General features: G+C 41.3%; 1 protein-coding gene and 2 non-coding genes across 7 annotated transcripts in view; all 3 read left to right on the top strand.

Moving 5' to 3' along the window:
• The first annotated feature begins 3,755 nt into the window (after window positions 1-3,755).
• On the top strand, window positions 3,756-3,827 carry TRNAD-GUC (transfer RNA aspartic acid (anticodon GUC)). Its single transcript has one exon. It is a non-coding gene; the product is annotated as a tRNA-Asp (tRNA).
• Window positions 3,828-4,457: 630 nt separating this feature from the next.
• Window positions 4,458-4,529, top strand: TRNAW-CCA (transfer RNA tryptophan (anticodon CCA)). The gene has a single exon. It is a non-coding gene; the product is annotated as a tRNA-Trp (tRNA).
• A 12,152-nt stretch (window positions 4,530-16,681) lies between these two features.
• The window catches only part of TMPO (thymopoietin), a 29,720-nt gene continuing 24,869 nt past the window's right edge, over window positions 16,682-21,532 (top strand). For 4 of the 5 annotated variants that reach the window (XM_010599505.3, XM_064283699.1, XM_010599495.3 and 1 more), the window contains exon 1: window positions 16,837-17,240. In XM_010599505.3, the coding sequence (XP_010597807.1) occupies window positions 16,962-17,240 (279 nt within the window). In that variant the 5' untranslated portion in view covers window positions 16,837-16,961. Of the gene's footprint in view, window positions 17,241-21,532 lie in introns of all 5 variants that reach the window. The other variant, XM_023559918.2, reaches the window with a different exon arrangement.

Genomic DNA, 21,532 nt, shown 5'->3' with positions numbered 1-21,532 from the left:
CCAGAAAGTCTTCCCTCACCTCCGTGACTAGATTACACCCCCCTTATAAACTTTTTTAGCACAATGCATATCTTCTTCTTGGTAAATGTCACAGTTGTAATATTATATTTTTGGGGTTATTCTTTGGTTATTAATCTGTGTCTCCTCCATTAAAATGAAAGCTCCTAGAGAATGGGATCTGTCTTTGTGGTTCAGTGGATGGCTTTTGTGTGGCCTTTCTAGTCTTGTCATTCCCACCCAGGTAGTTGGGTGGGACTGTGCAAATAAGGCAATTGTGGCCCATAAAGGAGAATGGTCAGTTTTGCCTTAAAAGAGAGCCAATTCCAGAGCAGAGAGAGGATCCCACCACTACCAAGGAAGAAGAGCCAGTACATCTTTCGGACCTAGGATCCCTGTACTGAGAAGCTCCTGGAACCAGGAGACCAAGAGACAGAGAGATGTAACATGGTAGACTGCAAGAAGCGATGGCAGTGAAACAAGGGCAGGAGAGACCGGCACAGTGGGCTTTCCACCCATAGAATGAGAAAGCTGAGTGTCTTTGGGCAGGAGGCTTGCTGGAGGAGTAGGGTGCTTCCAGGTGCTTGGTGGAGCCAGGTTTGCAGACCCATGGAGCTAGAGCTGAGTGCCTTTAAACCAAGTCTTACTGGCAAAGTGGGGTGCCTCTGGGCGCTTATCGGCAGAGCTAGAAGAGCTTTGTAACTCTTGCACCTGAGCAGGGCAGAGGCCAAGGGGCCAGAAAGAGGTGTGCCAAGTGGCATGGTTGAGAAGAGGCTGTCCTGATGGAAGAACTATCCCGAGTGTTCCTGAACCTGAACTGTAACCTGTTACTTCCCTAATAAGCCCCATAATAGTGAGTATTGTCTGTGAGTTCTGCGTCGTCACTGCAATAAATTGTTGAACCCAGCAAAGAAGTAGAGAGTGCTGTGGGAGAGACAGCTGGTGTCAGAACTGGTAAAGACGGCAGAGAGAGGAGGCATGTCTGATCTCTGCCTCATAAGAATGAGGATATTAATCTTGATTCTCCTTCCCCCTTATGAAGTTAGAGGAGGTCAAACAACACCCCACCCCATTTATACAGTCCTTGTTCATCAAAAAAAAAAATTTTTTTTTTTGTTCATCAGTGTATCCCTGGAACCCAGCCCAGTGCCTGGCCCACACAATGAGTACGCGACAATTATATCCAACTGCCTACTCAGTGTCTTAATCTTAACATATCCAAAACTGCAACGTTGATATTCCCCCAAAACACTGCTCTACCTGCAGGACTCCATGTTGCATAACTCCAACCAGTGCCATAAACAGAGCAGTCTACGTGAGTGGTGCCCTGCTTCTTCCCCAGTTGTATAGTGCACAGCCATTCACGTGGACTACAATATAACTGATACCCTCTGGAGTTGTCCATTATTCTTCCCCGTCTCAGTGGAAGGTAACTCCATCCTTTCAATTGCTCAAGTCAAAAATTCTGGAAGCATCTTTGATCTCTCCTTTTCTCTTACACTTCACATTCAATCTATCAGGAAATCCTATTGGCTCTATCTTTAAAACATGCCCAGCACCTCTCTCCTTCTCCACTACTACCACTCTAGCCTAAACCACCATCATCTGTGACCTGGGTTACTGCAGACCTCATTGTTGTCTCTGCCTCTGCTCTTCCGTCACTACAGTTTACGCTCAATCCAAAGACCCTTTAAAACGTAAATCAAATCATGTCATTTCTCTGTTCAAAACCCTTTAGTGGTTCACCATTTTCCTCAGAATAAAATCCAAAGTGTTTACAATGACCTCTAAGGCTCCACAAGCCTCCCAGATCGCTACCTGGCTACATCCTTTACTTCCTTCAACTTCCTTCAAGTCTGCTTAAATGTTATCTTCTTAATGAAGCCTAGCTTGACCCATCCTATTTGAACTGTCACTCTCCAAACCCCCTTACTCTATGTTTTTCCTATTTCCACTCTTGTTACTTTCTTATTTATTTATTATGTTAATTGTTTATTGTCTGTCTTCCTTCTACTAGAATGTAAGCTCCACCCGAAGATTTACTCACTGATACCTCCCCATGCATCTAAAACAATGTCTTTCACGTATTAAGTTCAATGGTGAATGAATAACTACAGCGACTGTCAGTTAGAGATTAGTAAATATTAACACAGGAAGAAGTGTGACACATATGATACTAGGTAGAAAGTTTGTCTCTCCACTGCATATATTTATTTGTTAATATACCTGTATGTGGAATAGTGAAGTAGGGTGAAAACTGTACAGGATTTGAAGTCAAGACTTGGGGGATTCCTGGCCTCTCACCACTTTTTAGCTGTGTGACCCAGAATAAGGGTCCCTTTATTCACCTGTAAAATAGGGATTAAAAACAAGCTATTTTTATACTGGAAATGCTGGTGGTGCAGTGGTTAAGAGCTACAGCAGCTTACCAAAAAGTCAGCAACTCGAATCCACCATGTGCTCCTTGGAAACCCTATAGGGTCACGGAATTGACTCGACAGCAACGGATTTGGTTTTTATGGTTTACATTGACCTCACAAGGCTGTTGAGAGGATGAAATGAACGTAAACTGTGATAAGCTATACAAACAGTTATAATTATTTAAGCTGAGCAAGATTTGACACTCACTAACATCGATTGCCATCATGATATTTACCGCCAAAGAGTTCTGTGCCCTCTGTACTGTCAGTCAGATTTTAACCTTTATTTTCTTCCAGTGCTGACAGTGAGAAATCTCTGAACTCCCTTACCCTGTTCAGGTTAAGTACCCTCTCTTTTCCTTTCCTTTTTAGGAAGATCCACAGCAGGTGCAGAGTTCCCTGCTCCCTGATCTCTGCTGACTCTGGCTGTTTCTTCGTTTCCCAAGGGAGGAAAAAGTAACGACATGTGTGTATGAGCTGTGGCATAGCTTTACCAGCACTTAAGTGGAGAAGGCGTTGTGTCTTTTGAAGGGACTGAGGTTAAAACACTTCACAGTGTGGAACACGGAGGCAAACAGGCAGCTCGAGAGACTTGGGTTCCCAGTGCCCTGCGGCTCTGGCAGCTGAGAGACTTGGGGCAAGTCCCTTAAAACTTGCCAGAAAATGAGTATCATCATAATTATTATCACAGTGCCCCTTTGACCTCGCAAGAGTTAGTGAACAGTCAGAATGAGGCCCTAGAAACACTGGGTTTTTTTTAAAAAACATCTGGTGTATTAACAGTGGGGGAAAAAAAAAAAGCATACAAAACAGCCCTCAGAAATTGCCATTTGTTTAATGCCTGCATTAAAGGAATTAACCCTTTTATCAGACAAAAAATATAATCTACAATTTCTAAAAATATATTAATTCATAGTACACTACGAGCAATGGATTTCTTAAGATACAGAAGTTTAAGTTCTATGATGAACTCTTTCAATAACGTCAGCTTATCTGTGACTCTGAATACTCCTATTTAAAGGTAATGTCAAAAGTTTAACAAGTTCGCCTGGTACCTCTGTGAAAAGGCTTGATCGTGTTTAAGGATCCCACTGCTAACTGGAAGCGTATATTGTTTCACTGACTGTAAATCCAAGCTTTTGACATACGAAAAAAAGAGCCCGAGGAATCCAGAGAGGATAACGAGCTGCGTGAGCAATGGTTTCAAGAATCTGAGTTTTCAGACTTCTGGTAAAAAAAAAAAAAAATGCGTAAAAAAGGCCAATTTAAGGAGGGGGGGAGGGGGGAACTTGCCTTGTCTTACCTTGAAGAAGAGCAGGAAAGGCTTCTTATGACAGATCCTCGTTAGTATAGTGGTTAGTATCCCCGCCTGTCACGCGGGAGACCGGGGTTCAATTCCCCGACGGGGAGGTTGTTATTTTCGACCGCTTTTTTACTATTTTCCCACGTAATTTCACTGCTAGAGTCTGTCGAATATAATATGCTAATATGTTTTGTGAGTGTACAACCATGTTTTTTCAAAAAGATGATTTTTAAGCTTAATGCGCTGCGAAATGCAAGCTTCCTCTGACAAAAAGAAACGAGACGTAGGAAGAAAACGTCCTGAGGGGACTCAGCTCTAGCTTTCAAGGCCTGAGCATGCGCTGTATCGCATCGCCCGATTCCAACTGGAGGTCCAGAACTCGGCCCGCAGGACCGGTAGTGGGAGTGGAAAGAGATGGCGGAGTCTCCGCCTACAAAGAGACGGGGCGGGGCGGGTGAGAGCGGAACTCGCTTGCTAAAAAAGAAAAAGAGGAAGGGCCTATTTCCTTTCACCCTAGGGACCCGTCTGAACGGGAAACTGTGTTCCCCGGACTCCCCTGGTTTCGCCCCAACGTAGGTAAAAGGTTAGGTGTCAGGAAAATTAAGGCGTTAAAAGATCAATTTACAGTTCCAGTCCAGCCTGGGTGGAGGCAAAAGTAGACTAAAAGACGGGGCGTGTCCGGAAGAGACGTCATGTTACCAGAGTCCTAAGACACTGCGCGAGGCACAACCCAGCAGGACCTCGTGGCGCAACGGTAGCGCGTCTGACTCCAGATCAGAAGGCTGCGTGTTCGAATCACGTCGGGGTCATGGGGTTTTTTCCCTCCCCTTTTTTTTTAAATCACCGAATCTGTAAAATTACACGTGTCCCCGCTATTATTTGAAAATATCGTTAATATTAGTATTAAAGCCTCTGCCTTCAAATGTCACCCTAGTAATCCTCAGTCTGAAAAGATAAGGCTCACTATGTATCAAAGAGTCTTAAATCTGACGTTTGTACTTTCCGGCCTTGTAAAGTGAGTTTCTTGTGTCTCAATGTGCATGAGGCATACAAGTGGAGTGCTACTGGTCTGCGTAAGTCGGCGCATCAGTCAACTGTGGTCCTTCACAAGAAATGTACAGTGTACAAGTTCTTTTTCCAAAAAGGTTTTAAAGGCTGTAAATTTTTTAATTTATTTAGCCCTTAGGATGTGCTGAATCAGTAGCCGCTGAAAATGATGGAGTACAGTTCTCTCCTGACATACATGGCTTTACCATGTGTCGGAATCCACCCCATGGCGACTTGTTTTTTTGGTGTGCCAGGCACTGTCCTAAATGAATTGGTGTGTGGTGGGGAGACCTTACCAAGGTTGACTAATAAGCCCCTTTTACAGATAAGGCTGCGGCACCCATAGAAAAAGTGACTTGCCCAGGGCCACCCAAGATTCCAAATCAAGCGACTGGCTCCAGATCCCCCACTTGAATGTTTGCCAACAAAGGTGAAAACAAACTGTTTAAAGAACATACTAGAAGCCATTGTTGGATATTAAGTGATAAGTCAACGTGCCTTTTATAGAGTGATGACAAGTAACATACAACTTTTGATTAATCTTTTTAATAGCAGGGAGCAAATCTTACTCATTCACTTTTGTAAGTTCCAGGACTCATGTTACATATTGAATAATGCCTTAGAGGTATGCACGAGTCAAATATTTTCTTAACAAATTATGAATAGCAAGAGTATGAAAAATTAATATTTTTAAGTTTTTATGGAATATGTGCCATAAAATTATCTGAGTTTTTCTGCAGTGTTTTGAAAATAGAGATACTAATTTTGAATGATTCAACCTGATACAGCAGTATAGCTGGATGTTGTATTTTCACTTTGTGTACTTTGTTCTTCCCTCTCCCGCTTAGTTGGATTGCGTTTAGATCATCATTTAAACAGATAATTATTGACCACCGACTATGATGGGCCTGATGTAATGCTAAGTAAAAATTCTAATATAGAGCACCAGGAGACAGGTATGTTAAGCCACCGAATACATAATACATTGGGACAAGTTCCATGAAAGCATGAAGAGTAATGTGGGGGTGCCAAGGTAGAAATACAAACTCTGTCTTGGGGAATTCAAGCAAGGCTGACAGAAGAGGATCTTGAAAGCTAACTAAAAGTTTGTGATGTGACTTTAAGGCATTTTATTCATTGAATAGACGTATCTGAATATCTTCTATGAGTTAAGCACTGTAACTTAACATCCCAGGGCTCTGGGTTCTCCAACTATAGAAGTGATACAAATGTTCTGTCTAACTCACAAGAATATGATTGCGAACAAATGAGATAAACCACAGCAGTACTTGGTATAAGAGAAGATCAAGTAAGCACTATTTCAAATATATGCAATATATATAAAGGCGGGTGGGGGGGGTGGGGGAGAAAGACATGGCTTCTTTGGAGAGCTACTAGTTCTCCAGTATGGCTGAAGAGGAAGAGAAGAAAGAGAAAGTGAAGAGCCAAGCAGGAGTCAGATCACAAGGGACCTGTGTGCCATTCCAATTTAGATTTTCTTCTGAGGGCTATACAGACATATCATTTAAGACTGTGGTAAACTCAGAACTGGCTTCACAAAGTTTAATAAACAGCCTAGAGCTGTTGTTTCTCGACCAGCATCTTGAGAACAAGTTAGAAATGCAAATTTTCAGGCCCCACCCCAGACCTGATTCAGAAACTGGGGATGGGGCCCAGCAATCTGAGTTCTAACAAATCTTCCAAGTGATTCCATTGAAATTAAGAACCACTGGCCTAAAGCAAATCAAGAATGAATGTCCTGCTTACTTTGAAGGATTGTTAAGAGGATCAAATAAGATAAAATACATCAAAATGTTTTCTAAACTATACAATACTATATAAATGTCATTATTAATACTGCTGTTGTTGTTATTAGGTGAAGTCAAGTCAGTTCTGGCTCATAGTGAATCCATGCACAACAGAATGAAACACTGCCTGTCCTGTACCCTCCTCACAATCGTTGCTCTTTGTGACCATTGTTGCAGCCACTGGGTCAGTCCATCTCCTTGAGGGTCTTCCTCCTTTTTGCTGATCTTCTACTTTATCAAGCAAGATGTCCTTCTCCAGGGACTGGTCCCTCCTGATAACATGTCCAACGTATGGAGACAGCATCTAGCCATCCTTGCTTCTGAAGAGCATTCTGGCTGTACTTCTTCCAAGATAGATTTGTTCATTCCTCTGGCAGTTCATGGTATATTCAATATTCTTGGTAAACACCATAATTCAAAGGTGTCAATTCTTTTTCAGTCTTCCTTATTTATTGCCAGCTTTTGCATGCATATGAGGCCATTGAAAATACCATGGCTTGGGTCAGGCACACCTTAGTCTTCAAGGTGACATCTTTGCTTTTGAACACTTTAAAGAGGTCTTTTGCAACAGATTTGCCCAATACAATGCATCCTTTAATTTCTGACTGCTTCTGTGGGTGTTGATTGTGGATCCAAGTAAAATGAAATCCTTGGCAACTTCAATGTTTTCTCCATATTATCATGATGTTGCTTGTTGGTCCACTTGTGAGGATTTTTGTTTTATTCATGTTGAACTGCAATCCATACTGATTTCATCGGTAAGTACTTCAAGTCCTTTTCGCTTTCAGAAAGTAACGTGTCATCTGCATATCGCAGGTTGTTACTGAGTCTACCTCCAATCCAGATGCCACATTCTTCTACATGCAGTATGGCTTCTCGGATTATTTGCCCAGCATACAGACTGAATAAATACAGGGAAAGGATACAACCCTGACGCACACCTTTCCTGATTTGAAACCACTCAGTATTCCCTTGTTCCATTAGAACAACTGCATCTTGGTCGATGTATAAGTTTCACATGAGCATAATTAAGTGTTCTAGAATTCCCATTCTTCCTAATATTATCCATAATTTGTTATGATCCATACAGTCAAATGCTTTTCCATAGCCAACAAAACAGGTAAACATCTTTCTGGTAATCTCTGCTTTCAGCCAGGATCCATCTGACATCAGCAATGATATCCCTTGTTCCAAGTCCTCTTCTGAATCTGGCTTGACTTTCTGTGAGTTCTCTGTCAATGTACAGCTCAACCGTTTCTGAATTATCTTTGGCAAAATTTTACTTGCTCGTGATATTAATGATATTGTTCAATAATTTCTGTATTCAGTTGGATCACCTTTCTTTGGGATGGGCACAGCTATGGATCTCTTCCAGTCGGTTGGCCAGGTAGCTGTCTTCCACATTTCTTGGCATAGGCTAGTAAGCACTTCCAGATTTGTATCATTTGTTGAAACATCTCAATTAATATTCCATCAATTCCTGAAGCCTTGTTTTTCGTCAATGCCTTCAGTGCAGCTTGGACTTCTTCCTACAGTACTATCAGTTCTTGATCATATGCTACCTCCTAAAATGGTTGAGTGTCAACCAATTTTTTTTGGTACAATGTCTGTGGTACAGTGATTCCTTCCATCTTCTTTTGATGCTTCGTCGTTTAATATTTTCCCCGTAGAATCCTTCAGTATTGCATTTCAAGGCTTCAATTTTTTCTTCGATTCTTTCAGCTTGAGAAATGCCGAGTGTGTTCTTCCCTTTTGGTTGTCTAACTCCAGGTCTTTGCACATTTCATTATAATTCTTTACTTTGTCTTCTTCAGCAGTGCTTTGAAATCAGCCCTTTTACTTCATCATTTGTTCCATTTGCTTTAGTTATTCTATTTTCAAGAGCAAGTTTCAGAGTCTCTTCTGATATCCACTTTGGTGTTTTCTTTCCTATCTTTTTAATGACCTTTCGCTTTCTTCGTGTATGATATCCTTGATGTCATCCCACAATTCATCTAGTCTTCAGTCATTAGTATTCAATGTATCAAATCTATTCTTGAGATGGTCTCTAAATTCAGGTGAGATAGTCTCAAGTTTGTACTTGGCTCTGTTACAGCTCTAAAACTGTGTCACCTTCACAGGTCCCAGGTTCTATCCACAGACTGGGCATCTGTAGTTTGTTAGAATGGCTCATTTGCTGACCTGTTATAATTCTGAAACAACCTAAAACCCAACATTTCATTTTAACTTGCAGTTATTATACAGAGATGATGGGTACCTGGAAAGAGGCTTGGTAACAGACAGATCCATGTTTGAATTCCCAACTCTTGACACTTAATAGCTCTGTGATTTTGGTCTGTTTCACTAAAAATCTTCCAGCCTGTCATTTATCCTTCCAAGTAGATTTATCTAGTAGTACAGATTTCACCTAGCTATCTCTTCTGAGATTATTTTAAGTCAGTTACCAAAAACTGATGTACTCTGGATGAACTGATAAAATGGAGTTCTAGATATGAAATGTTGAAAGAAAGATCCTGGATTCTGATGAGCCATCTGATCCCCATTTCTCACACTAATTAAAAAAGAAAAATATTTATGGTTCTAAAATCATTAATGTGTTCATTGTAGAAGTATTGGCAAGTACAGAAAAACATAAGAAAATAAAAATCACCCATGGCCCCACCACAAGAAACTACTAACAGTTTATAGTCATATAGTCTTTTCTTCTGTGTGTGTGTGTGTGTGCATGTATATATATATATACACACACATATTCAAATACATTTCTTTGTATACTTTATAGAATGGAGATCTTACTGTAATATAGTTCTCAATTTTTTCTACTTTTTAAATTTAATGCTATATTGTGAACATTCTCCCATACTCTTAAAAAATGTTAAATGAAATCATAATGGAGTCGTGTGGTTGACAAAATGGCATTAGCAGCCAAGTGAACAAGGTCCCTAAGACTTGTCTTTACGGAAACTTAAATCAGGCCACCCTCACTGACCAATGAGATTCGGATAGTGCTTGACCTTTGTTGACCAATGAAATCCTGACAGTGGTTCAATAGTAAATTGTATAAGCCATTCAGAAATAAGTTTCTTTGTTTCCTCCTTTTGCCAATAAAAAGCCAGTCACTCCTGATACTCAGGGAAGTGCTGGTCCACATGTGGTTTGGTGCTACCCAATTTGAGAATCATCTGCCTGAATAAACCTCATTTAATAGATTAATTTTATTATTGACTTGTTTCTTTTGACAATGTCAAAAACATGATTTGTATGACCATATATGTTACTTAGCCAATTTTTTATTGTTAGGGGTTTAGATTTTTACTTTATCACCATTATATATGATGAAGTAATAAGTATCTTTATAAATTCCATATTTGGTTATTTCTTCAGAATGAATTCCTAGAAATGGATGAAAGGAAATAAACATTTCTTAAGGGTTTTGACTTATCCATCTTTGGCATCACTTTGTTTTGATATGCCCAAATGGGTTGCTTGAGTGAGGTACCTTATTTTCGCCTTTGGAGCTCTGACGTCCTGTAACCAGATGGCTAGAGCTGTTATCAGGTATATGAGCTTATGAGTCCATTCACTTTTCTTGTGTGGATTCAGCTCAGGTGTCCTGGTAGCTGGTCATCAAGTGTGTGGTACAGGCGCTGTCCTACAGTCTTAGAGGGATGGGGCGTTTGGTGTAGGTACCGCTATCTGGTTGTAGCAGGGGGTCACGCTCTGAACAAGGCAGGGGGCTGAGAACCATCCCCCAAGTGTTTCTGAGGAAAGCGCATCCGTCTTCCCTAGAGCGTGCAGGTGGGTGGGTCCTGCAGATGGACCATGGGCACCCAATGCTTTTGGTTGTAAGGACTGAGAAGTATCAGTTATCCCTGGACCCCTGTAAGGGGTTTGGGTGACCTGAGAGGAGCCACCAGTCCTCGGGCCCTTGATGTGGGTAGGGGAGGACCCTGTTTAATAGGCAAAGCTGCGTCAAATATCAAAAACCCACCTCTCCACCGCACAGCTTAAACAGTCACAGTCTATCAGCAAGGGCCTATTCTCCTGGAACAGGCCCACACAGGTCCATCCAGAGGGGAAAGGTATTCAAAGTCCACAGACCGTTTATGCCTGGACAGGAGCCGTTTCTGTCCTGAGCTCCCCAGGTTGGTGGAGCTGGCCAATTATCTTTTCCCCCTGTTGTGAATTTATTCCTTCTCCAAGTTCAGGAGCATGGCTCAGGGTGCTCAAATGAGCCTATCTCAGGCCCAGGGAAATCAACAGCCACTGAAGCCAGCTTGGGGGTGGGGGGCATGGTAAAATATATGCAAGTACTTAGCTTTCGCCGAGATCACCATTCTTCTCAGGTTCCGGAGGTGTGAGTAGACTGCGTGGCTGGCTGATTCTCCCTGAGGAAACTGCGGCCAAATCAAAGTACCAGCCTGCATGCCGCCACTCCAGGAATGGTGCCTGAGGGCTCCCCGCGATTCAGGCCCGGTAACTCCTCTCTGCTTCTGAATGGTCTCACTCTCCGCCTGCCACTTAGTCTGTTTTCTAACTTTGCCTTTGATGTTCAGGACTCCTGCCTGTTACCCGTTGCCGTCGATTCCAACTCATGGCGACCCTATAGGACAGAGTAGAACTGCCCATAGAGTTTCCAAGGAGCACCTGGTGGATTTGAACTGCTAACCTTTGGGTTAGCAGCTGTAGCACTTAACCACTATGCCACCTGGGTTTCCTCAGGGCTCCTAGCTTGTCATAAATATAATTGTTTCGCTTGATTTTTTGGGTCTTTGTTGTAAAAGCGATTGCTAGAAGCATCTGGCTATTCCACCATCTTGGCCCTGCCTCCTTTGGCATCACTTTGAATGTAACTTATTCTGTTCTGTTTAAAGTGACATCCTTAAATTCACATTCAACGTCTGTGTAAAACAGGATATTATATGTTAATATAATTTAAAAAGGCTGTATATTAATAAATTAAGAACTGTAGTACCCAAAGTGGGAAATTGAGGCAGTTATCCATGTGATTCAGAAAAAATGTGTTATAAGAGTTTCCTGGCAAAGTAAGTGCATCAATTCTCTCTCTCTTTATTTTAAGCCATGACTTCCATAAAAATTATCTTTTCACTCTTTCCCAAAGTTTTAGTTATCAATGATTTGGTATTTTAAGATTTTTTTTTTAATTTAATACCTGTTTCTACATACAAGATAACATAAAATTTTTATATTGTATGAATGTAACACAAAATAAAGCACCGAGTTTTTATTTTTGTTTTTTTAATTCAGAATATTTCACAAGGAAATGAAGAGAGAGTATTTAAAAGAGTTTTGGTATTCTTTAGGCTGATGGGAATGTTCCATAGAGAGAGAAACACTAGTGATGCAAGAAAGAAGATGACTGAAAGAACCAAGTCCTTAAGAAGGAGAGAAGAAATAGGATCCAGAGTACATATAGTGGAATCCATTTCTGATAGGACACATCTTCCACTGAAACAAGGATACAAGAGAAAATGATGGCAAATTTGGCAGTCTATAGAGCAAACAGGTCCCTAAAGATGGCTTCTATTTTCTCAAGTATGCAGCAAGGTCACCAGCTGAAAATGGAAAGAGGTGTGGGAATGTGGTGTGAGAGATTTGAGGAGAGATACAAAGGTATGAATGGTCAGTCCAGAGAACGGAGCAGCATTGCCAGCCAGTATTGAGAGCTCCTGTGAGGTTGGAGGTCATGAATTAAACCCAGTCAACCTTGTGGTATGATTTTCTCCAGCAATGTCTGCTGCTTGGGTGTAAGCAGAGAGAAAGCAACTATTTCATTTCAAACAGAGTTAAGGTTCTTCCAAGCAAGGAAGACAGAGACATTGGGGTAAGTGAACTGAAGATGTTTGCAAAAGAGTGATTACAATGATTGACCTGGGAATCTAAGTTGGGTTAGATGTAAAATTATATGAAGGTAGGAGTGGGATAATAGATTCTGAAAAAGCACTGGTGTTAATGGAGTGGAGGTGTCGATTAGGCCAATGAGAGTACAATAAATGACCTGGTGTGGGAGCGGGAGGTCGCAGGTCAAGCAGTTACTGGGGTGGGGGAGGAAGGTAGCAGGTAAATTAGTTACTGATGACAAGGTTCATGGTCTTACCACTGGAATGGATAGATGAGATGGAGTAGACGAGCAACTCATTGCAGATGAGGAGGTCAAAGACGTTGCGTGTTGGGTAGGTCATCTCCAAGATGTTCAAATCACTTACACTGGAGACAAGAGTAGGGATGGTGAGGAAAACCTAGATCAAGGAGCAGCAGCCCATAGTTTCTGAGGGAGAGTAGTGAAGAGGTTGGTAAATTATAGATATAAAGAGGTAGAGGATGATTTAGTCAGACAATATGAACTTCAAATGTTTTGAAAGAGGAAAGAAGAGAAATAGTTTGGAAAAATTAATCAGGAACAAAGAGACCACCCATACTCTATAGCCCAACATCTTGGCCTTATGGTACAGAGTATAGGAAAAAAACAGCCCCTACTTCAGAGCACTCTCACAGACCCCAAACCAAACCCATTGCCATTGAGTGGAATTCCGACTCATAGCAACCCTACAGGATAGAGTAGAATTGACCCACAGGGTTTCCAAAGCTATAAATCTTTACTGAAGCCAACTGCCAAATCTTTCTCCCACAGAGTGACTGGTGAGTTCGAACCACCAAACTTTTGGTTAGCAGGCAAGTGCTTAATCACCGCACCACCAAGCCTCCTTTCAGAGCACTACCTACCCACTGCCATTAAGCTGATTCCATAGGGTTTCCAAGGCTGTAAATCTCTACAGAAGCAGACTGCCACATCATTCCCCTATGGAGCCTCTGGTAGTTCTGAACTGCCAAACTTTCAGTCAACAGTCAATTGCTTTAACAACTGCGCTACCTGGGCTCCTTTCAGAGTACTACAGTGGAGTTAAAAGCAAAATTACCTTCATCACCAAAACTAGTAGTGCTAGAGATACACCTGAATGAATCTAGAATGATTCCAAGTCTGAATTTGGTAACTCATACCTTGATCTTGTGGAAGTTCTAGAAAGGAAGCCTCACTGAAAACATACGACATCAACCATGTCCCCTGTGAAAAGTGAAATCTTTGCACCACCTCCTGTTGATAGTGTCCACAGATAAGAGAGATAATTAATAAAAAAGAATAAAACGATGTTTTTGCTCAAGGAACATTCATTTCAGGCATCTAGAATGCAGTTCTTTGTGAATCATATTATTTTGACTGTTGGCCTTTAGGGCATAGCACTGTGTCTATTTAAGACAACCTTCATACTCAACAGATTTTTTTTTTTTTAGCTCACGGAATTCATAGGATGAGTTATTGTCCCTGAAGATAAACTGGAAAAATTCTGGTAAAAAAGGCCCTATGAAAAAAGCAAAGTTCCAGTGAGGTATCCTCTTCTCTGAAGTGCTGGTGGCGCAGTAGTTGAGAGCTACGGCTGCTAACCAAAAGATCCGAAGTTCGAATCCACCAGCCACTCCCTGGAAACCTTACGTACGAGGCAGTTCTACTCTTCTGTAGAGTCGCTATGAGTCAGAATCCTGAGCCGGAATCCACTCGATGGCAACAGGTTTTTTTTTTTTTTTTTTTTGGTTTGGATCCTCTCCTCAGGTGGCTCTCCCAGGCAGCTAGCTCTGTGACTTCAGCATTGCACTCTTTAATTAAAAAAAAAAAAAAAAACCATTGCTGTCAAGTCAGTTCCAACTCACAGCAAGAGCAGAACTGCTCCATAGGGTTTCTGAGAAGCAGCTGGTAGATTTGAACTGCTAGCCTTATTTGGTTGGCAGCCATACTCTTAACCACTGTACCACCAGGGATCTATAGGGTTGCTAGGAGTCAGAATCTATTGGAAGGCAACAGGTTTGGTTTTTTCATTGTACTGTAACCAAGCCAGACCCATTATCATCAAGTCAGTTCCGACTCATAGCAACCCTATAGGACAGAGTAGAACTGCCTCATAGAGTTTCCAAGGAACTCCTGGTGGATTCGAACTGCCGATCTTTTGGTTAGCAGCCATAGCACTTAACCACTATGTCACCAGGGTTTCCAGTCACATCAAAAGGAGGAAGCCAAAACAATTTTTTAGGTACATTATCTTTAAACATCAATGAAGTCTTCTCTAAGGACCCACTTCAGGGACTGCACTGCCATGTATCTGACAGCCGTCAGAACCTGGAGCCCATTCTATGTACTCCACTCTAGTCAGTTATCAAATCTGATAACTAACCCTTTTCAGTCAGAGCTGCAAAACTACCTCTTAAAAACTGTCTGTACAATCAGGCCAGAGCCAAATTCTCTTTATAACTAGCAAGGTAAGAATTTAACAGGATGATTTGTTAATTTAAACAGGCTAGAATAGACACACGAACTTCTTGGCCTTGCAGAGATAATGGCCAGGCCTTTATTGCTTTATCCATTATACTTTGAGACTATACTGGAAGAAATAACTGAGCAATGGCAGATTACTAGGGCACACTGCAGATTGGGACCCTCCCATTTGTATTTCATTTGCGGGGGTTACCAGTCACTGCAATATCATGGCCCTTTGCCTCTCACCTCAATTCCTCCTCTGAAGATAAATACAGTACTTGCCTATTTGCCTAAGGAAATTGTGGAGGGGAAAAAAAAAAAGGTACCTTTTACAAACGCATCCTAAAAACCTATATATCACTTGCTAATGAAAATATAAATATTAATTTACTTTATCCAGCTTAATATTATTACTTAAATGTATACAAACAGTGAGGTTTTTAGAAAACAAAGCTGCCTCTAGGAAAATAATCCTATTTGCAGTAAATAATGTTTCCTCAATTTGAACAAAATAAAATGACCTAATTTACACAAAACTTTTAGTGAAAAGGTTTATTCCAATTTAAACATGTAGAAATCATTTAGGTAAACTTTTTTTTTCTTTTTTAAGCAGCTTATAAAGCATAGTTTGGTGGTCAGAATTGGGGGAAATTATAAAGATACCCTAACACTAAGGTCAGCTTCTTTCTTTTCTTGGAAGAAAGCATTTTAAAATTCTACATATATACACATATATGTATGTATTCCTAAGAAACACTAATGTTTGTCATAGATGCTATTTGTTTTCTGGAAGGTATTTTAACTGTAATTTCTGAGATTCTACCAGGTTTTAATTTGGATCAGTAATACGGATCTGATTAGGGTTGCCAGCCTATTATGGGTTATTAGGCTTCCCCTAAGATTAAAATCGACTGTGCACCTTGTGAACTGTCTTAAATTGCCTGTTCGGGGGTTCCTAAATGTTTCTTTTCATTTCATTGCATTATTAAACACTAGGCTTGATTAAGCCATGGTAAAATACTTGTGAAGAAAGCAATCTAACCCAGAGACTGCTCTTCACTAAAATGCATGCACGGATTTGCCTTGATCTCTCAACTAATTGTTCAAATGAAATAATTTAGAAACGCCTCAACCTTTAGGCTAAGAACGGTATGGAAAATTTGGCAATAAAATACAGTCACAAAGTCAGGGACACTTTAAAGAGCCCAGTAGTAGAGGTTTGGACTTCCCTGAATTTCAGGAACAAAAGAAGCGTTTGCAAGCAAAAAGAGGGGGGTTTAACTCCATACCCTCCCTCCCATTCCCCCAAATAAATCAAGTTATATGAGCGCCTACGAACACTCCTTGTTCCTTTTCTTTCCTTTCAGGGCTAGCGTTTGGGGCAGGGAAGTCTGAGGTTGTTCTTCGGGGGATCAGTGTCCTGGGGTTGAGAAAGGCCCAGGCAAGGGTCCTCACTGCTAGCATGAAATCCGGCCCGTTTTTAGGTGATCGACCCCAGAGACGAAAGCTTCTTCCCAAGTAGGGGGAGGAAGAGGAAACCGTGCACAAAAGCACTACGACTAGTTCCTTATCAGAATCTACAGGGAAGGGTGGAGAAAAGAGAAACAGAACTGGGCTGGGCGCCTTAGCCAAAGCCTGGGCTCCCGCCCGAGCGGCTTTTAAACTGCGTTTCTACAACCTTTCGCACCGCGCGGCGGCTAATGGAACCCGCGCGAGCCGTCCCGCCAATCACCGCCGCGCTTCCTCCCGCCGCCGGCCAATGGCGGCTCGTGTTCTTGGGGCGTGGGCGAAGCAGGGTGCTCTCCTCTCGCTTGTAGTGTGTGGGTTGGGGTTTGTGTAGGGCTCTATTTTGGCCGCACTTGGACGGTAGTACTGTTCTGGGGGCTTTGTGTCGGGTTTCTGTCTTGCTTCGGGCCTGTCAATTTTTGTTTGTTCCACCGTGCTCCTACCTGGCCAGATCCGGGAGGCTCAGAGGAGGCAGCGCGGCCGCCGAAGAGGAGAGAGCGCGCCGGCGTGAGCGGCGAGTGTGAAGGCTGCAGGGAAGGGGATTCGCCGCGGAGATGCCAGAGTTCCTGGAAGACCCCTCGGTGCTGACGAAAGAGAAGTTGAAGAGTGAGTTGATCGCCAACAATGTGACGCTCCCGGCCGGGGAGCAGCGCAAAGACGTGTACGTACAGCTCTACCTGCAGCACCTCACCGCGCGAAACCGGCCGCCGCTCGCCGCCAGCGCCAACAACAAGGGGCCCCCGGACTTCTCCAGCGACGAGGAGCGCGAACCTACCCCGGTTTTCGGCTCTGGAGCCGCCGCCGCGGGCCGAAGCCGCGGCGCCGTAGGCAGGGTAAGGACGCCTGACCCGGCCGCGCGACCCTCATGCCCGGCCGGGTCCACAAAGGAGGGCGGTTGGCGGTTGCCGCCGCGCGCTCAGCCCCCCGCCGCAGCCCCCGCCCGCTGCCCCTCCCTCCTCGGCTCCCCCTCGGGCCTCCTTGGCGGCGAGGGTGCCCCGCGCCTCGTCGTGCAGCGCGGTGTCTCCGTCTGCTGGCGCTCGTCTCGAGCTCCTCCGCGAAGGGCTTGCAGGCTTTGCAAGGCTTTGGAGCCGCAGGGCTTGCGTGTTTTAACGTCGTGTGTCTCGGAGATTTGAAGTTTATGTGTTTGTTGTTAATTTGCACGTGGGTGATTGGCCCGCGCGTGTGATTCGGTGTGTCTTGACAGCCGGCCGCCAGTAGTAGGTATTTAGACAGACTTCCGTGCCCTTTTCAAAAGCTTAGGAAGGGTCAGCCCTAAAATGCGATAGGTTGCGATCGAGCGTTTTCCCGCTTTATTAACTGAAATGACTGGCGACAGTCGCAGAGCGCTCCCTGGAGGGCAATTTGTTACATAGTAATTTCTAATCAAAATTTGAAATAAGGAAATTCCCGCCTTTTTATGTTTTTACATATGGAGGGCTTTTTGAACCGTTTATGTTTTCTTGTTTGTCTTAATCTCAGCAAGAGATCATCTTTGGGGAGGCAGTTCTAAAGTGAGCATTTTAAAATGCATTTTAAAGCGTTTATCATAAACTCAAATATTTGGAAATTATAGTTACCGAAGGTTTTATATTTTTTCTCTTTGATAAATTTTGTGTGAGTAAAGGAAAGACTTCAGAATCAGGAAAGATGTTATTTTCATGACATTCTTGTACTGCAAATTTGGAATCTCTGATCCCACATTAATCTCATATTAGCTCCAGCAAGTGCATATTTTGTTTGAGAATCGTAGTTTGGTTTTGTTCTGTGTGTTTCTATGTATTATTTTGCTGGTTTGGATCTGCTAGATTAACAGTCTTTACATCATAGTAGAATGTAGTTAAGACTTCCAGGGCTTCAAAAAATATGGAATGGGGAGTTCAGAGTTGTTGCTTTTGGTCTCTGGTATAACTCAGGATTGCTTCTTTCAAAATTGTAACCCTCTGTGTTGTTCAGTTTTTTGTTTTTAATCTATTAAATGTGTTTTCCTAGATTATCCAGCTGGAAATGAAAGGTGTAGTACACACATGGAAATTTCTTTGAAAATCTTAGCCTGGTCTTCAGAGAAATTGAAAACCTTGTAAATATCTTAAGTCGCTGCCTGGCACATGATTGTGCCAAATCACCATTTGATCAGGAAATAAAAGACCAACCCCATCTTACTTTTTCTGGTCTCCTGTTTTTGTGAATTTTAAGAAAGCCATTTTATCCTTCCATAATAAACAAATTTATTTTTGAATAAAGCATATGCCTTATTCATTTTTCCCTTCTCCTCTGGGGAAAAAAAAAAGAATAATAGTTAAATTATTTTAGTAATTTAAATCTGTACACTTAAAAAAAAAGTCTAACACTGTATTGATCTGTGTAAATTTATTCTTCTTGAATCATGGTAGTTTCTTGGTTATATGTCTATACTAGGATTATTTAGTATTATTATTTTTATGATGATTATTTGGCTTTGTTGTTTTTCCTTCAGCAACTTTGTGAAAGAGAATATGCCCCATCTACCCTGTTCTTTGGGAGGCAAGAATCTCTGAATATAAAGACTTTAAATCTCAGTTGAGTAATCCAACTTTTGAGTGTCTACCATGTGGTGTTAATTATGAAAGTCATTTTTGTAGGCCCCACCCAAAAAAAAAAAAGAGTTGCCATCAAGTCAATTCCAACCCATAGTGACCCTGTAAGACAAAGTAGAACGGCCCGGTAGGGTTTCCACAGAGCACATGGTAGATTCGAACTGCTGACTTTTTGGTTAGCGGTCTTAGCTCTTAACCACTAGCCACCAGGGGTTCCAGGCCTCACCCATCCCCATAATAATTTAATTTCTTTGGTTTTTGTGTGTGTGATGATTATCCATGTTATTTATTCATGTTGCTTCAACAAATTTTCCGTGTTCCTTAAATTGGTCAGCACCATGTAAATAAGTTCTGGGTGAAAAAAATTAACATTTTAACAGTACCCACTATGGTGCCATGCTAAACTCTTTATTTAATATTTTGCTTACTTCCATGTAGAGAAAAATTAATTTATAGCTATAGATTTTTAAGAGTCCGATAGATGTTTTTACTAGGCATAGGAAAAACACCTTGAATTTACAGGAAAGGAAATTTAGGGCAGAACTTTGGTCTGTAAAATTCTGCATTTTGAATTAATTTTATATGTACTATGTTTTAGTCATCATTAGCTTCATTAAAGGAGAAATTGTTTCATTTCACCATCTCTGTAGTCTCCTCGATTCACTTAGTGTGATATGGCAAAAATATTTTCATTTTCAAAATTTGATTTTGGTTTTTAGTTTATTTCTAAGTTTTTTGTTAATTTTATGCATCTTGATGATTCCAGTAGTTTTAGGTGTTAAAATTATCTAGATTGTGGACACAAAAATAAACATTTACAGAGTTGGCAATCTGCCTTTTTGTTCCAAGGTGCAAAGCATGAAGGTTTAGTAGCTAATTTGGGATCCAGTGGATCATAGCATTCTTGAGTGGTCTGGTCTAGTAGGCTACGAATTCTTGACAGAAAATATTTAAAGACATGGAACAGAACTGTAAAAAAATATGTTAAAAACCAAATCTATTGCCATCCTGTCGATTCCAACTCACAGCAGCCCTATAGGACAGAGTAGAACTGCCCCATAGGGTTTCCAAGGAGCTGCTGGTGAATTCACTCTGCTTGACCTTCTCGTTAGCATCTGTAGCTCTAAAACACTGCGTTACCAGGGCACCAAAAAAGTATGTTAAAAAATTGTTAGTGATGGTAAATGTAAATTAAATCATAAATTGACGACTATACACTATAGTAAAATGTTAAATGTACAGAATTCCAATTCACATTCCAGTGAACATCACCTCTCAGAAATTGAGTTTTTCCCTGGAAGGTATGAGCCTATCTAATTGATGCCTATCACAACATGTGATTTCTGAATTTATTGTCTTTAATGTCAGAACAATACAGTGGAAGGTTACTATAATACATTTTTCAGAATTGGAGAAGTATGTGAAAATGATTTATAAAGCTTGTTCAAATGTAACTATATAGGGTAGTTTGCAGATTGCCTGAGTTAGCCACGTGACCTTGGGCTTCGGTTTCCTGACTTGTAAAATGAGGATACTAGTGTATCTCATAGGATTGTTAGACTTCAATAAAGTATTACACTTAGGCACTTAGAACACAACGTGGTACATAATGGGTACTCAGTAGAATATATTTTATAGTAATTATTGTTACTAAAGTACCTGGGCTACTAAAGGTAGGGATTAACAGAATTAGAGTAAATCAGAGTTATTATCGAAACCCTGGTGGCGTAGTGGTTAAGTGCTACGGCTGCTAACCAAGGGGTCAGCAGTTCGAATCCGCCAGGCAGTCCTTGGAAACTCTGTGGGGCAGTTCTACTCTGTCCTATAGGGTCACTCTGAGTCGGAATCGACTCAATGGCACTGGGTTTGGTTTTTTTGGTTTAGAGTTACTATCATGGAACTGTTGAATTTTAAAAAGAAATGAGAGATCATCTGGTAGCTGGGAGACACTCAGAGAATAATTCCAGCACATAGTAGATACCAGGATTTTTCATTAATTTTTTACTAAATGAAGCTCTCAGAGGTTAAGTGATTCACTTAAAGGAAGAAAGCTATCTGGAGCCAGAAATCAGTACAATTTATGGTTCCTTCTCCCTGAATGAAACTGCTGGTTTGATAATCATGTTCCTCATACCACCTATCTTCCAATTTCTTTTTTATTGTTAAATTTTATATTTTATAAAATGGCATTACTTCTTTGGAATGTTCTGCAGATTTTTGTTTTGTTTTGGGTAAATTAGGTAGCTTTATTAAGAATCCCTGATCTGTTTGACTTATGCAGATTTACTGGCCACTTAAGACTCTTGTACAGCTCAAGTGTTCATTATTTGCTTTAAAAAAATGCAAGTAGAAGGAAGTTGATTTCCTACTTTGATTTAATAATCCTGGGTTCTTTCTTCATAAGAAATGGATTTTCAAACATAAGTAACTTTTCCCTTCCCACATGGCACTTTTCATTCGTTCAATAATTATTTCAATGAAATATTTATGAGGTGCCTATTTCTGTGTCAGGCACTCTTATTTTAGATGCTTGGGGTACAAAAATGAATAAT

This window comes from Loxodonta africana, chromosome 4, assembly GCF_030014295.1.
Source record: "Loxodonta africana isolate mLoxAfr1 chromosome 4, mLoxAfr1.hap2, whole genome shotgun sequence".
NCBI lineage: Eukaryota > Metazoa > Chordata > Mammalia > Proboscidea > Elephantidae > Loxodonta > Loxodonta africana.
Note: the sequence above shows the minus strand (reverse complement) of the source record. Positions and strands in the feature narration are given on the sequence as shown.